This window comes from Panthera tigris, chromosome C2 (assembly GCF_018350195.1).
Source record: "Panthera tigris isolate Pti1 chromosome C2, P.tigris_Pti1_mat1.1, whole genome shotgun sequence".
Lineage (NCBI taxonomy): Eukaryota > Metazoa > Chordata > Mammalia > Carnivora > Felidae > Panthera > Panthera tigris.
In genome coordinates this window covers 12,561,326-12,575,209 of record NC_056668.1, presented here as the reverse complement: position 1 = coordinate 12,575,209, position 13,884 = coordinate 12,561,326, and the positions used below count along the sequence as shown (strand labels likewise).

The following is a 13,884-nucleotide window of genomic DNA, read 5'->3' as shown; positions in this document are numbered from 1 at the left end:
ACAGATAAGAGTTGGTGTTCAATCTTGAGTCTGAATTTTGCAGGACGGCAGGCTGGAAACGGGCAGATTTTCTATGCTGCAGCCCGGAGGAAAAGCAGGCCTTCAACTGATTGGTTGAGGCCCACCCACATGAGGAAGGGTAGTCTGCTTTACACAAAATCCACTAAGTTCAATGTTAGCCCTATCTTAAAAGTATCTTCACAGCAGTCTACCCCGGCGTTTGACCAAACAGCAGGGCACCATGGCCTAGTCAAGTTGAGACACAGAATTAACCCTCACGCATGCCAGCCTGTGGTGGGGAAGTGGCCTGATCTTTACCCGCCATGTTACCAGAGAGAATGGGCCCTGGTGCAGAGAGTTGCACTTTATTCATCAAAAGTAAAATGAGCTCTGAAATGTATTAAATCGCTACGATTTCTTCATGGATCACATGTGAAATGAAACGTTAATTTTTTTTTTTTTAACATTTATTTATTTTTGAGACAGAGAGAGACAGAGCATGAACGAGGGAGGGTCAGAGAGAGAGGGAGACACAGAATCCGAAACAGGCTCCAGGCTCTGAGCTGTCAGCACGGAGCCCGATGTGGGGCTCGAACTCACAGACCGTGAGATCATGACCCGAGCCGAAGTCGGCCGCTCAACCGACTGAGCCACCCAGGTGCTCCGAAACGTTAATTTTAAAAAGAAATTCATACCAAACCAATTATCTTGGATCTGAAAAGAGAGAGCGTGACGTGACTCCGGTGCGCAGGCAAGTTCTCGGGCAAGACGAGAAGAGAGAGCAAAGAAGCCGTTCAGGAGGGACACGGGCCACCAGAGCCCCCCAGCCCGGTGTTCTGGGAAGGAAGGCCCTTCTGTTGAGGACAGCAGAGGGTCTTTTGAAGGGGCAGAGCTGGCATCTAGCTGCTCTTGACCAGGTCTGGGGGAGGGGACTCCCGTTTAACAGGCTTGGCTGTCAAGTGGGGCAGAGAGGTCTTTGTGAGGGTGGCTTCCCCTCGTATGTCACTGCACGCCCCTCGGCCCACCCCACACCCCAGTGAGCGACCTGTGAGTTCCTGACACTCCAGCGTCCCTCTCGTATAACACCCGCATGCGTTCAGAACGTCTCCAGCCCCTCTGCCCTGGCCCCCGCTACTGTGTCAGGTCTGGGCGCTGGTCATTGTGCCATCTCCCTACTCCCGGCCTGCTTTTCTGCCCAGATGGCCAGAGGCATCCTTCCAAAAGGCCAGTCTGATGGCTGTTCTTCTGAACATCCTGAAATGATCTGGTCTCCTTGGCTGGATACGGGAGCCTTGGTGATCTGACCTACTTCTGCACCAAAGGGACCCTCATCCTTCTTCATCAAGTAATCAGCCAAAGAAAATGTTAGCAGACATCATGGCTAAAAGACAGGTTTCCATAGAGACGTCGAGGAATCCTCAGGTCAACCAGCTGTCCTAATGCCATGAATAACCCTTGTTGATACAGGAAAGGTCCGTGAATGCGAGACCGGGCCCCTCGCTTAGCGGTTCAGTTTGAGAAGGTTTGAGCCCTGGCAAAGTCACACGTGCCAAAGCCACGGGCTCATCCTTCCCCTGTGCCCTCCCACCCCTCACGGGCAAGGGCTTCTGTCCCTTGCCCGTTGACTACACGTGAGGTTGAAGATCAAACTGTTCGCCGCATTCGTGAACCACTGCCAAGCCCCGGAGACCGTCTGGGCCTGTGCTCTGCGGTGGGAAGAGGCTCCCAGGGGACACGAAAGGCCCTATGAGGGCTCACATGGAAACCTGGACTATTCCCTCCCGTCAGGTCAGCGCTAAAGGGCAGACCCTGGCTGCCCGTGCCGATGTGTTTTCTCCCTTTAGCTGAACGCTGAGAAGCTGTTCACTTCTTGGCCCAGGAAAGCCACACGGGAGGATTATAAACTGCACTTGGCATGATCCCCCCCTCCACCAGACCATCCCTTTATCCCTCTTGTGTAAATGCCTTGATATCACCCACTTTGTTTATTTATTTATTTTTTAAGTTATTTATTTACTTTGAGAGGGAGGAGGGAGAGCGCGCCCAAGTGGAGGAGGGGCGGAGAGAGAAAATCCCAAGCAGGCTCCGCACCGTCAGCACAGAGCCCGACTCGGGGCTCAAACTCACGAACCGTGAGATCATGACCTGAGCCGAAGTCAGACGCTTAACCAACCGAGCCGCCCAGGCCCGCCCGATATCACCCACTTTCGAAAGCACACCTTTTGACACCCTGCCTCCCACTGACTCCGTCCGCACGTCCTCGGCTCTCCTGCGCTGAGGGTCTCTCATCCGGCCACTTTGCTCCCTGCTTCTGGGCATCTCTCGCCTGGACCATCCGGACCACCTCCTGACTGGTGTCCCGGCCCCCTCTCCTCCCTGATTCCCTCCCCTCCCTTGGCCCTTTCTTCACTTAGCAGCCGGAGAGATATCATTAAAATAAATCAGATCACCATACCCTCCCACCCCTTAAAGCCCAGCGCTTTGTCCACTGTAATTAGAATAAATCCATTCTCCCAGCTGTGGGGAGAATGGATGAATGAACGAATGAACTGTGGGCCATTCGGCACACTCATTCATAGGCTGGGGCCTGTGCACAAGCTCTTCCTTTGGCCTGGAACGTTCTCACCCCACATCTTTGTGTAGCTGGCCCCGTCTCATCCTTCAGGGATCAAGTCAAATGTCCTTCTCAGACAGGTCTCCTGGGGCTCCCCACCAGCATGGCCTCTTGTCTGCGCGGTCCCGTGTTTGTCTCCGTAATGTGGGAACCATCACTTACAGGTCTATGGCCTGTTTCCCTGGGGAAGGGAAGCACCGTAGAGACGGTGTCTGTCTGCTTCCTGCAGGATTCCCAGCAGCTAGAGCAGTGCCTGGCACGGAGCAGGTGCCCAGGTGACTCTTGACATGCATGAATGAATCCGAGCCCGTCCTAAGCGAGGCGCCCACCCGGAGCTCCCGCAGGTTCACGGTTGCCGGCCCAGAAGGCGGGTCTAGTGTCGTCACGGCTTCCAAACCCTCATGAGTTGCTGGAAATACGGCCTTTTTTTTTTTTGTAATGTGAAATGTTCCAACTTTTCAAACAGTGATTGAGCCAAAGAAAACATGCCTACAGGCCACATCCGGTCCACAGGCTGCCAGCGGGATCTGTGCTCTAAGTTCCCAGTTAGTACTCGGAGCTCAGCAACATGGCTTTGAAGAAGGGGAAAGGGCCGTGTCTTCTCAACCCTGGGACCTGGCGTGAGCTCTGCAGGATGACAGGTCTAGGCCCGGGTGGTCAGGCCTCCCTGCGGCCTCTGGAAGGTGATGTGCGCACCTTTCCTCTTGTGGAACCCCGTAAGCTCTCGCCTCGGGGCCTCCCCGGGAGCATGCGTGGTGGAGGCCAGCGGGACCTCAGTGACGTCAGGAAACGCAGCTGATGTGGCACTTAAATACCGAGGGAGGGCATTTCCAGGTCCTTCTGGAAGATGATTGCTACGATCATTGTTACTGTCTTGCACCAGTGCCATAAGTTACATTTCACAGAAATAAGAAAATGGTTCGGGGGCGCCCGGGTGGCTCAGTGGGTTGAGCGCCCGACTGTTGATTTCCGCTCAGGTCTTGAGCTCACAGCTGTGAGATCGAGCCCTACGTGGGGCTCCACACTAGGTGGGTGGAGCCTGCTTAAGATTCTCTCTGTCCCTCGGTCCCTTTCCCCAGCTCACACACTCCCTCTCTCTCCCTCTCTCTCTCTCTCTCTCTAAGAGAGAGAGAGAGAGAGAGGGAGAGAGAGAAATAAGAAAACAGTTCAGCCACAGATGTTACCCATCAAATGAGCAGCTTTTTCCTTTGCAGGGTCTCTTCCAAGTCCTGGTGTGGGAGCGCAGAACAGTTTTTACGTATTGGCGATACTAGAACAGACGCATTTGATTCTACTCTGAAATTTCACTTCACATCATGGGTGTTCTTCCATGCGGCCACCAAAATCCTAACAATGCCAGTCCCTTCCTCATATCTTCTAAAAGGGATACAGATCATTGATTAGCCATTCCCTAGGGGCTGGCTTATTTTACTGCTTCTGATTTTCAAATATTGTGAGTGATGTATAACAACCTTGGGCTTGTAGCTTTCTCTTTCCTCTGGATTGTTTCCTTGGGATGAATTCCCAGAAGTTTTATACTAAAAGAGGGCGTGGATATGTTGACAATGCTTTATATGTATCACCAGAAGTCTTTTCCAAAACCTTTTTGTATCAGTTTAAACGCCTAAACAGCAATGTGTAACTCCGGGTTTCCTTAGGACTCTGGCAGAGGTGTGTGTGATAGTTCTTCGTGGTTCCAATTTAATGGCTATAAAATGGTCCTTTGGGTCTGCCTTTCTCTGAATATTAATGACTTTGAAAGTTTCCCATGTTTTTGTGATTCTTGTATTTGCACTTTGCCCACTGTCACTCTCGCCTTTATTCTTTTCTTCTTTCTTTTTTTTTTTTTGGTGGTGGGACCCTTCATTTTTTTTCATAAACTTTTACGTAACAGAGTAGAGATGTGGATCCTTTACATGCTTTTCTGCTGTCCCACCCCACGGTATATTTTTTTCTGGACTTGAGTTTGGGTTTGTTATGCGCAGCTGGTTGCTTTTTCGATTCTGTGAACGTTACCCGTCAGATAGGTTCAGAAGGAAGGGGCTTCGTGGCGGCGGGGAGGAGGACACCCCTGGTGGAAGTCAGGGCGTCTGCACATGACCTCCGACCCCATGTCGTGACGCCATCACGCTCCCATGAGCATCCTCAGGGGATGCTCTAGTGGGACCGGAGCTCGTACTGGATGTTCCCAAGGACATAAAGATGCTCACGCCTGGGCTCAGCAAAGCCTCTGAGCCCATGCCTGGGGGAAGTCAAACAAAGCCTCTGTTCTGTGTTCAGTGTCCTAAGCTGGTCCCATCTGGAATGTATCAGGCAGGCGAGGCCATGGAGAGTCCTTGGTCACACACTACACCCTGGCCTTGAACAGGGCTCCCCAGCCTTTTCTCTACAGTGACATAGAAAATTCTATTTGTATGGCACAGTAGGGTGAAGGGAGGCAGTACCCAATGCCAAAATCAATGGCTGGGGGGCAGCCCGGGGTCCCAAGGGAAATGTCCAGCACACCTGTGCCCATTCACTTCTGAAGTTGGGAAATTCTACTCTGAGATGCACTTGGCCTCAGGGTGCAGAGGTTACAGATGCTGGAAGGCTCTTCAAGGCCTTAGACCTTCATCAACACTTTCCTCGATGTCTTCCCAATTTATGCCCAAAGTCCAGTTCCAAAGCCACGCCCACGTTTTTAGGAATTTCTTATTACCCCAGCAACCCCCTTTTAAGTATCAAAACATGTGGTAGTTTTCTGTTTCAGTGTAGCAGAATACCCCCCAAATTTAATGGCTTGAAATAAAAACAAACATTTATTGCCTCACAGTTTCTGTGGGGCAGGAATTCTGGGGTAGTTTGGTTGGGTGGCTGTTGCTTAGGGTCTCCTGGGTTCTGGTGAGGTGGCAGATGGGTGGCCGGCTGGGGCTGCGGTCACCTGAAGGCTGGGCTTCCAACGTGGATCGCTTGTATGGCGGGTGGGTTGGTGCGGTTGTAGGTGGGTAGGCCTTCATTCTCTTCCCATGGGTCTCTTGAGTGTCCTGTGATGTGTCAGGTGGCTTCTCCCAGAGCAAGTGATACAGAGAAACAAATGGAAGCCACACACTGTCACCTCTGCCGTACCACATGGGCCCCACAAACCACCTCTGATTCATTGTGAGAGGAGAGAACACAAAGGGGTCTGAGTTCCAGGAGGTGAAGATGACTAGAGGCCATCGTGAAGGCTGTCGTGGGCTGAACTGTGTGCCCCTAAAATTCATATGCTGGAGTCCTAACCCTCAGTACCTCAGAATGCAACCAGATTTGAAGAGAGGGTCTTTTTTTTTTTTTTTTTTTTTACTTTATTTATTTTTGAGAGAGAGAGACAGAGGGAGGCAAAGAGAGGGAGAGACACAATCCCCAAACAGGCTCCGCATTGTCGGCGTAGAACCTGACAAGGGGCTCCCAGGAACCATGAGACCATGACCGGATCCAAAATCAAGAATCAGAAGCTTAACCGACCGAGTCACCCCGAAGAGAGGGTTTTTAAAGAAATGTTGAAGTTAAATTAAGGTCATGTGGGTGCTAACCCAATATAACTTGTGTCCTTATAAGATGAGGGAGTTAGGACACAGACACACACCGAGGAAGACCGTGTGTGTGGACAAAAGGAGAAGACGGCCATCTGCAAGCCAACGAGAGAGGCCTTGGAAGGAATCGACTCTCTATCTTGGACTCCCAGCCGCCATCTTGGACTCCCAGCCTCCAGAACTGAGAGGAGATAGATTTCTGTTGTGCAAGCTCCCAGCTGTGGGACTTGTTATAGCAGCCCTAACAAAGTAATACTTTGAAATGAAAGTAAACTGTGAAATAAAAGGGAAGACACAGAAGGCTGGGACTAAGCCAGCTGTGAGACCATCTTCCAAAAGTAAGATCCCGCTGCGTACTGGTTCAACCAAAGCTAATCCGGTGTCTTATCTTGAGGGTGTTGACCCTTGGAAGTCACTTCTGAAAGGTCTTCGGGCAAGTCCGATCCATCAGGACCTGTAGGTCTTACTGAGGAGAAGGGAAGGGAAGGTGTGGAAGTGTTTGACCACCGCCGGCCCCAAGTGAACACCAGTGAAACTGCATCTCATCACAGAAGGGAGTGAGCCTTCCCACAGACCTGGGCATGAACTTCAGAAAGTTCCCTTGGCTGGGCGTCCACTGTGACATGTCATTTCCTGCTGCAGTTACATTTTCTGGGTGGGCTCCAGGGATCCTGCTGTTTCCTTAATAAGAGAACGAGAAAAACCACCCAGTGGGCCTCAGAGGCTGGGCTAAGGCCATCCCAAGGCCAAGTGTGGGTGGGCCTCGAACTTCCCAGCCAAAGATGAAGGTGCCAGGGGCCCCCACCGCCAAGACAGAGTCACTTGAGAGCGGCCTAATTATCAAAATAAACACACGTTGTGAGGATTAATTGCCTTCAGTTTCAGAGCTAAACAATCGCGAGAAAAAAATTGAATTAAATGGTTGAATATCGTGTTATCAGATGCATTGGGGGTGGAGGATAGTCTGCCAGGAAGAGAGGGCGCAAACAAAATCAGCCTGAGAGGGAGATAATCGCTGGAAAAAAAAATCCCGCAAACAGTTCAGAGCTCAGTGTCAACAAGGATATGGTGAGACCTGAGTCAGACCTGAATTACCTTGGGCCGCTTCCTGAAAACACACTGTGGGTTTCACTCCGACCAAGATAAATTCTTTTAGTCCCAGGGTAATTTAAGGGTGCAGACGCCTGCCTCTGTAAATCACGCTTGTCACAAGTCTTAAGAAAATATAAGGTTTCTAGGGTCCTCGTTCCATTCTGGTGGGAGCACGGATGGGTAGAACTTTTCTGGATGACAGTTCGGCGGTAAATATCAAAAGCCTTAATATTTTGAATAGCCTTTGACAAAACAATCTACTTCCAAGAATTCCCACGGCAAGCGTCGTGCTCGTGTGCAAATATTTAGTTCAACGGATGTCCCACACAGGACTGCTGCTTTTTTTTTTTTTTAAGTTTATTTATGTATTTTGAGGGAGGAGGAGGAGGGGCAGAGAGAGGGAGAGAGAGAACCCCAAGCAGGCTCCACGCTGTCAGTGCGGAGCCCAACTCAGAGCTCCGTCCCACACCACGAGGTCACGACCTGAGCAGAAATCAAGAGTCAGACGCTCAGCCGACTGAGCCACCCAGGCGCCCCACACGCAACTGCTTCTAAGGTTCCACGCCAGAAACCATCGGAATGATGATTGTATTGAGTATTGAACATAGAGCCGGCGCGTCCGTAAGATGAAAAACCATGCAATTCTTCGCGGTGATGTTCATGTTAAAATTTTCACAGACACATTAATAAATGAGGAAGAAGGAACATGCAAGAGTAACAGGTACATGTCACCATTGAGGGGGAAGGACAGTCACACATAGAAGAGACCACAAGGAGGTTCCTTAAAAGTTACTAGTTCTTTTCCTCGATGGTTGGATTCGCTGGGAATTTCTGGTTTCCTAGTTTGGGCTTCTCTGGGCTCTTCTAGTTTTCGACTACAAACAGGCATTTCCTTTGTGACAGAAAAAAACAACAACAGTTACATCAGACTTCTAGGAATTTCGTAATTCAGACAGCTAGCGACTTCTTCCCAAAGCAGAGACCGTACATCCCATTCTCAGACGTCTTGACTGCAAATCCTGCAGGGTTTGGGGACAGCGGATGGGACCTCTTGAGAGTAAATCCATAGAGTCTGAGGATGTGAAATGTGCCAATGTAAAAGATGGCGGTGTATGGTCCAGGAACGGTCTACGCCCCCACGGGCCGTGCTCAGGAGTTTCCACGGATCCCTGTCTTGTTCAGCCTTTGGGATTGTCAGTCTTCGCGATTTTTAGAGTTTGTCGTAATGTTAGCTGTTGTTATAAGTGGACCGAACTTTGTAAGGTCTCTAAAATTCTCGCCTCTGTTCTCTCCTCTTCAAGCTCTTAATTCCTCCCAGTGTGTGTTATTAAAATCGCTTCCGAACTGGTCTCCCCGAGCTTGGTTCTCTTTCTCTCCCGGGGGCTCCCGTGCACTGTCGCTAAAGGACAATAGCATCAGGCCGTCCACTTCTTCAGGCTCCATGTTGCTTAGAGAGTAACGTCTGTCTCTGGCCAGGCGTTCGAAGGCAACCTTTGTCCCTCTCCAGTTTCCTTTTCCTGATCATTCTGTATGGCCTCCCTGCCCACATCCACTGTTCCAGCTCCCATGGAGCCCCCTAGCCTCCCCGAGTGATGCTAGCCCACTTGCCTGGGCATTTATGCCTTTCTTTCTTACTTGCCTCTGCCTAATTCATGCTCTTTCTCCCGTGACCAAGCCCCTCTACTCCACACAGCCTGTCATGACCACACTCTGGTTCACACTGATCTCTCCCATCTCTGACCCCAGCACCTCTTGTCCTGGTCACTCACTGCTGACGCTCACTCTCTGTTTTCCATTGTTAAGGCATCAGGTCTCATGGGGCGGCGGGTGGGGGTGGGGTGTCTCTCCAGCTGCAGCCCATCCTGTGAGTGAAAAGTAGATGTCTCCCGACTTGTCTTCCTGATGGCTCATGGCGTCGCTGCACCTCATCCTGTGTGCGTGTTAAATTAATATTTACTGATTGCGATGGTGTTGTGCCAGGTGCTGAGAAACATGGCCTCACGTTTATTAGTACGTTTCGTTCATTCATCCGCGTGTTGGAGTTCAAGGACGAGCAAGACAGGAAGAGTCCCTGTCCTCGTGGAACTTATGTTCACGTAGGGGAGACGGATTCTCAAACTAGACAAATAAAATATATATTTTGGGGTTACACATTTCATTTTCATTTTTTTAAATATAATTTATCGTCAAGTTGACTAATATGCAGCGTATACAGTGTGCTCTTGGTTTCGGGGGTAGATTCCCGTGGTTCATCGCTTACATACAACACCCGGTGCTCATCCCAACAAGTGCCCTCCTCCGTGCCCATCCCCCATTTTCCCCATCCCCCAACCCCCCCATCAATCCTCGGTTTGGTCTCTGTATTTAAGAGTCTCTCACGGGTTTGCCCCCCTCTCTGGTTGCAACTATTTTTCCCCCTTCCCTTCCCCCGTGGTCTTCTGTTAAGTTTCTCATAGGCAAATAAAATGTTTTAAGGAGTGGCAAAGGGCATAAGAGAAATAAGGACCTTCGTTCAACTTTCTACATATTTTGCCTGTTCTGTATGCAGGGCCCGTTACATAATTTGCGGGGCTTGACGCAAAAAGGAGGATATGTGACCCCTTGTTCAAAAACCACGTAAGAATTTCAAGGTGGTGACTGCAGGGCGTTACAGTAAGCACCGGACCCTTCTAGCACATGTCAGGAGGCCAGCTCTGCCTATAAGGTACTTAGCCCGTACGATTATAGGGTAAAGCACCTTGGGTGCTTTGATGACACGGAAAATAATCAGAGAGACCATCTCCGTGAGATTTGAAAGTCAGCTCCGTGTATTTCCTTACAGAAAATAACAAGAGCCACGTGGTGGCCAGATACGGAATGTACCATAACGTTCCCGTTGTTCCCTGCCTTTCAGACTGTCTGTCTTACTCAGCTTTGCAAGTGTTATCCAGGAGGTGCTACGGGAAGCAGAGATGCAAAATCATCGCCAACAATCACCATTTCGGGAGCCCGTGTCTGCCAGGAGTGCAAAAATACCTCTCCGTCACCTATGCCTGTGGTAAGAACGCACCCTCAACAAACTTCTCCACGGAAGACCCTGCCTCTTTGGGAGGAGGTGATCATGGGAACGAAAGGCATTTTCCAGCAGCACGCCAAACTGAGGCTACGCCTGGAAGTGTGTTATCTTCCCCAATATTCAAGAGTCTCTTTTTCTATCCTTTATTCTTGTATATGCTGTTCATGTTAGAAGAGCCGTCCAAGTTCTTGGGTCAGAATTTGTCTTAAGAGTACTTTCAGGGTGAGCCTGGGTGGTTCAGTTGGTTAAGCGTCGGGCTTCGGCTCAGGTCACGATCTCGCGGTTCGTGAGTTCGAGCCCCGCATCGGGCTCTGTGCTGACAGCTCAGAGCCTGGAGCCTGCTTCGGATCCTGTGTCTCCTTCTCGCTCCCTGCCCCTCCCCCGTTCTCTCTCTCTCTCTCTCTCTCTCTCAAAGAAATAAACATTTAAAAAAACAATTTTAAAAGCCTTTTCAGCAATCAGATTGGCCGCAAACGGGGAGAATAGGAAAAGAACAAATGAATGGGGTAAAACTGATGTCGTTGAGAATAGTGATTTTAATCTGAGTGCTTAGGAGGCTCTAAAATGTATGGATACGTCATGCGGGCTCCCGGAAGTATTGTTTGGGTCCTGGTTAACCTCCCCGTCTCGGTGTTCGGCTCTAACTCTCTCTGCTGCCATTCTATCTGCAAACCCACAGCGGTGAGTCAACAGAGCAAATCCTCACCCTAAAGCCATTAAAAATGTTACAAGGCAGCATGTCTCGGTTTTCCCAGTGTCTTCGAGCAAGAAAATGAAATGCTTGGTTCATTAGATTCCAACTTTATAAAGCTACCGGCACTAATTAACTCTCTGCGGGTGCGCAGGGTTTCTGGTTTGTAATCTTGACGTGTGGACTGTTCATCCCGAAATGATTCATAGGAGCAAAGGGAGAGCACAGAGTCCCGCATCTGAGGAGCCCAGTCCCTGGGCTCGTGGCCACCCCTTCTCCTGCTAGCCAGTCCTCCCTTTTTCTCTTTGTAGCATATTCAGGGGTGACTCACAGATCACCCAGGTCACCCGTTAAGGCACACGAAGCAGTTGGTTTTGGTCTAGGCACGGAATTGCGCAACCCTTAGCACAATTAAGAACCTTCTCGTCGTCCCCGAAGGAAACCCTGCACCTTTAGCCACGACCTCCGATATGCCCCCACTGCCCCGCCCCAGACAACCACCCATCTACTTTCTGTCTTTATGGACTTGCCTCTTCGACGGCCCGTATAAATGGAATCACGCAACGTGCGGTTCTTCCTTTGTGTCGGCTCCTTTGCATAGCGCGTCGCCAAGGTTCATCCGTGTGGTAGCACGTGAAAGTACGCCCTTCCTTTTTGTGGCCTCGTGCTATTCTGATGCATCCCCTGCCTCTTGTATCCTGAGCTCAAAACGTTGGCCTCTGCCGCGCCAAAGCCGTCATGGGTCCAACGAAGTGACTGCATCAGCGCATTCCCGAAATAACAGCACCCACGCTTGCGCTGCGGAAAGCGTGGTTTTACTTCCCCCCTCAAGCTTTACTCCTGCTCCCATGCTGTAGCGTCGAACCCCCTCTGGCTGGGGTTCCCCAAGAAGCCACACAGATCACTCTGAGGTTCTAGCAACGTCGGACCTCTGCAGCTGAGTGTTGCGGGACGTTAGCCTGCGGATGTGGGGGATCTCCCGGTGTGCCTTCGAGAAGGAGGTGAGCGCAGTTCCTCGGGCTGGGGCTCTTAGCTGAGAGAAGGTGGGCTTTCAGGGCCTGGACATCATGCTTCAGCTCAAGCTTCTTGTCCCTCATTCGTTCATTCAGCGCATCGTGGGCACTGGGTCAAGGTGGTTTTGGTGCCAGGATCCCGTAGTTTAAAAAAAAAAAAAAAGGCACGGTCCTTGTGCTGGGGATTATCGGTTGAGGGAGAGAGATGGGCACTTAACTAAGCAAACAAGCAGGTGAATCTGCCAGGCTCATGCGAAGCACCAAGTAGGAGGGAGGCAAGGAGCTACAGAGGTCAAGGTGGCATCAGGCAGCTCCAGGGAACGGGCTGAGGGCGGGCGACCAGCTAGAACAGGAGCCACTCGGGCTGAGCAGGCCTGGTCGCCATGGCAAAAATAAAAAATCAGGTGGATTTGAGAAGGGTTTGGAAAGTGCGAAGGCGAGAGAGACGCTGAGGACGCCTGCCTGGTGGAAGGATTGGCGCCTGGAGAAGGCAGAGGGATGGGGTGTGGCCTTACACGGGCGTCAATGTCACAACGGGACAGGAGGTCTCAGGGAGCAGAGGGGGGGCTTGCTGTTCTGTCGCACGGCCTCCGTCTTCTCTGAGTATGAGATAAGGTCATCGGCTGTGAGGACAGGGGAGGAAACACGGTTTGAAAAGATGGGGGAAGGTATAAAGTGAGGCTCGTGTCAGACTTCTTGGGGGAGGACACTGGTCTGCCCGGGGGCGTGGTTCCTTCCAGTGGGACCAGTTGCTTGAGACCAGACGTGAGACCAGGCTCACTGGCCAAAGACAAAGGAAGGAGAGAGTTGGGGTGATCCCAAGTGAGTGATCACAGCGGTGGGTAGTGGGATCCCAGCTGCAGACAGGAGGGGGCTTCAGGAAGAAGGGAAGGTAGGGTCAGTGGAAGGGTCTGGACGAGGTTGAGAGCTACAGAGGGAGCCACTTGAGGGATGGAGGCTGAGGTCAGAGACGGGGTTTGCAGCTTGGTGTTAGATCTGGGGCAGTGGAGGTAATGGGATGTGGACCGTGTCCTTCCCGTCTCCCTAGGACATGCCCCCTTGTCCGCCAGTGCGGTCCCAGGACGTATTCCAAAGGGAAGGGGTGCCTCGCTGGGAGGCAAGCTAATGCCCATCCCCCACCAAGCAGACACTTCCTAAGACACCTTCTCATCACCTTCTAAATGGCTGGCATTTAAAAAATATCCCCCTCTCCACCCTCGGCCAGATGGCTCTTCTCTGTGCAACCAGAATCATTAAAAAATGATTTACAATGTCTGAATATTTTAGAGGTCACCGAATGGGAATGAAAGGTTTTCCATTTTTAAAAAATTTCTCCCAATTGATGTGGACGTGGATACAAAGACCAAGGATTGTCAATCATTGATTTCTAATTGAATCTGTCTTCGTTAGGACCCTTCGGGTGTGAGTGAAGGAACGAACGTGAGTGGGTTTAAGCCAAAAAGAGGGTTGAGGCAGGTGGGCATCATGTGGCTAGAAGCCCATCTTCAGAAGACAGGGCTGGGAAGCAAGGCCCCAGGAGGGGCTGAAGCTCCAAGGTCATGGCAAACATCTCTGGCATCTCTCTTCTCTGCTTCTCACCGCACTTCTGCTTCCTTGTTCTCTCTCTCTCTCTCTCTCTCTCATACACACAGCCTGCCTGTGAGCTGAGCTGGATCGTATATGGCCACCGCCACCACCTGAATCATTTTCATGTCCCATTTCTAGCAATATGGAGTAATTCCAAATTTCTTTTTTTTTTTAAGTTTATTTATTTATTTTGAGGGAGAGAGAGACACACAGGCGGGGCAGAGAAAGAGGGAGAGATAGAATCTCAAGGAGGCTCCACGTCATCAGCACAGAGCCGGATG

At 50.9% G+C, this 13,884-nt stretch overlaps 1 protein-coding gene across 4 annotated transcripts in view; it reads left to right on the top strand.

Moving 5' to 3' along the window:
* The window catches only part of EVA1C (eva-1 homolog C), a 75,978-nt gene that overhangs the window by 48,537 nt on the left and 13,557 nt on the right, over positions 1-13,884 (top strand). For all 4 annotated transcript variants that reach the window (XM_042998953.1, XM_042998954.1, XM_007090480.2 and 1 more), the window contains exon 5: positions 10,151-10,294. In XM_042998953.1, coding sequence (XP_042854887.1) covers positions 10,151-10,294 — 144 coding nt within the window. The remainder of the gene's footprint in view (positions 1-10,150; positions 10,295-13,884) is intronic.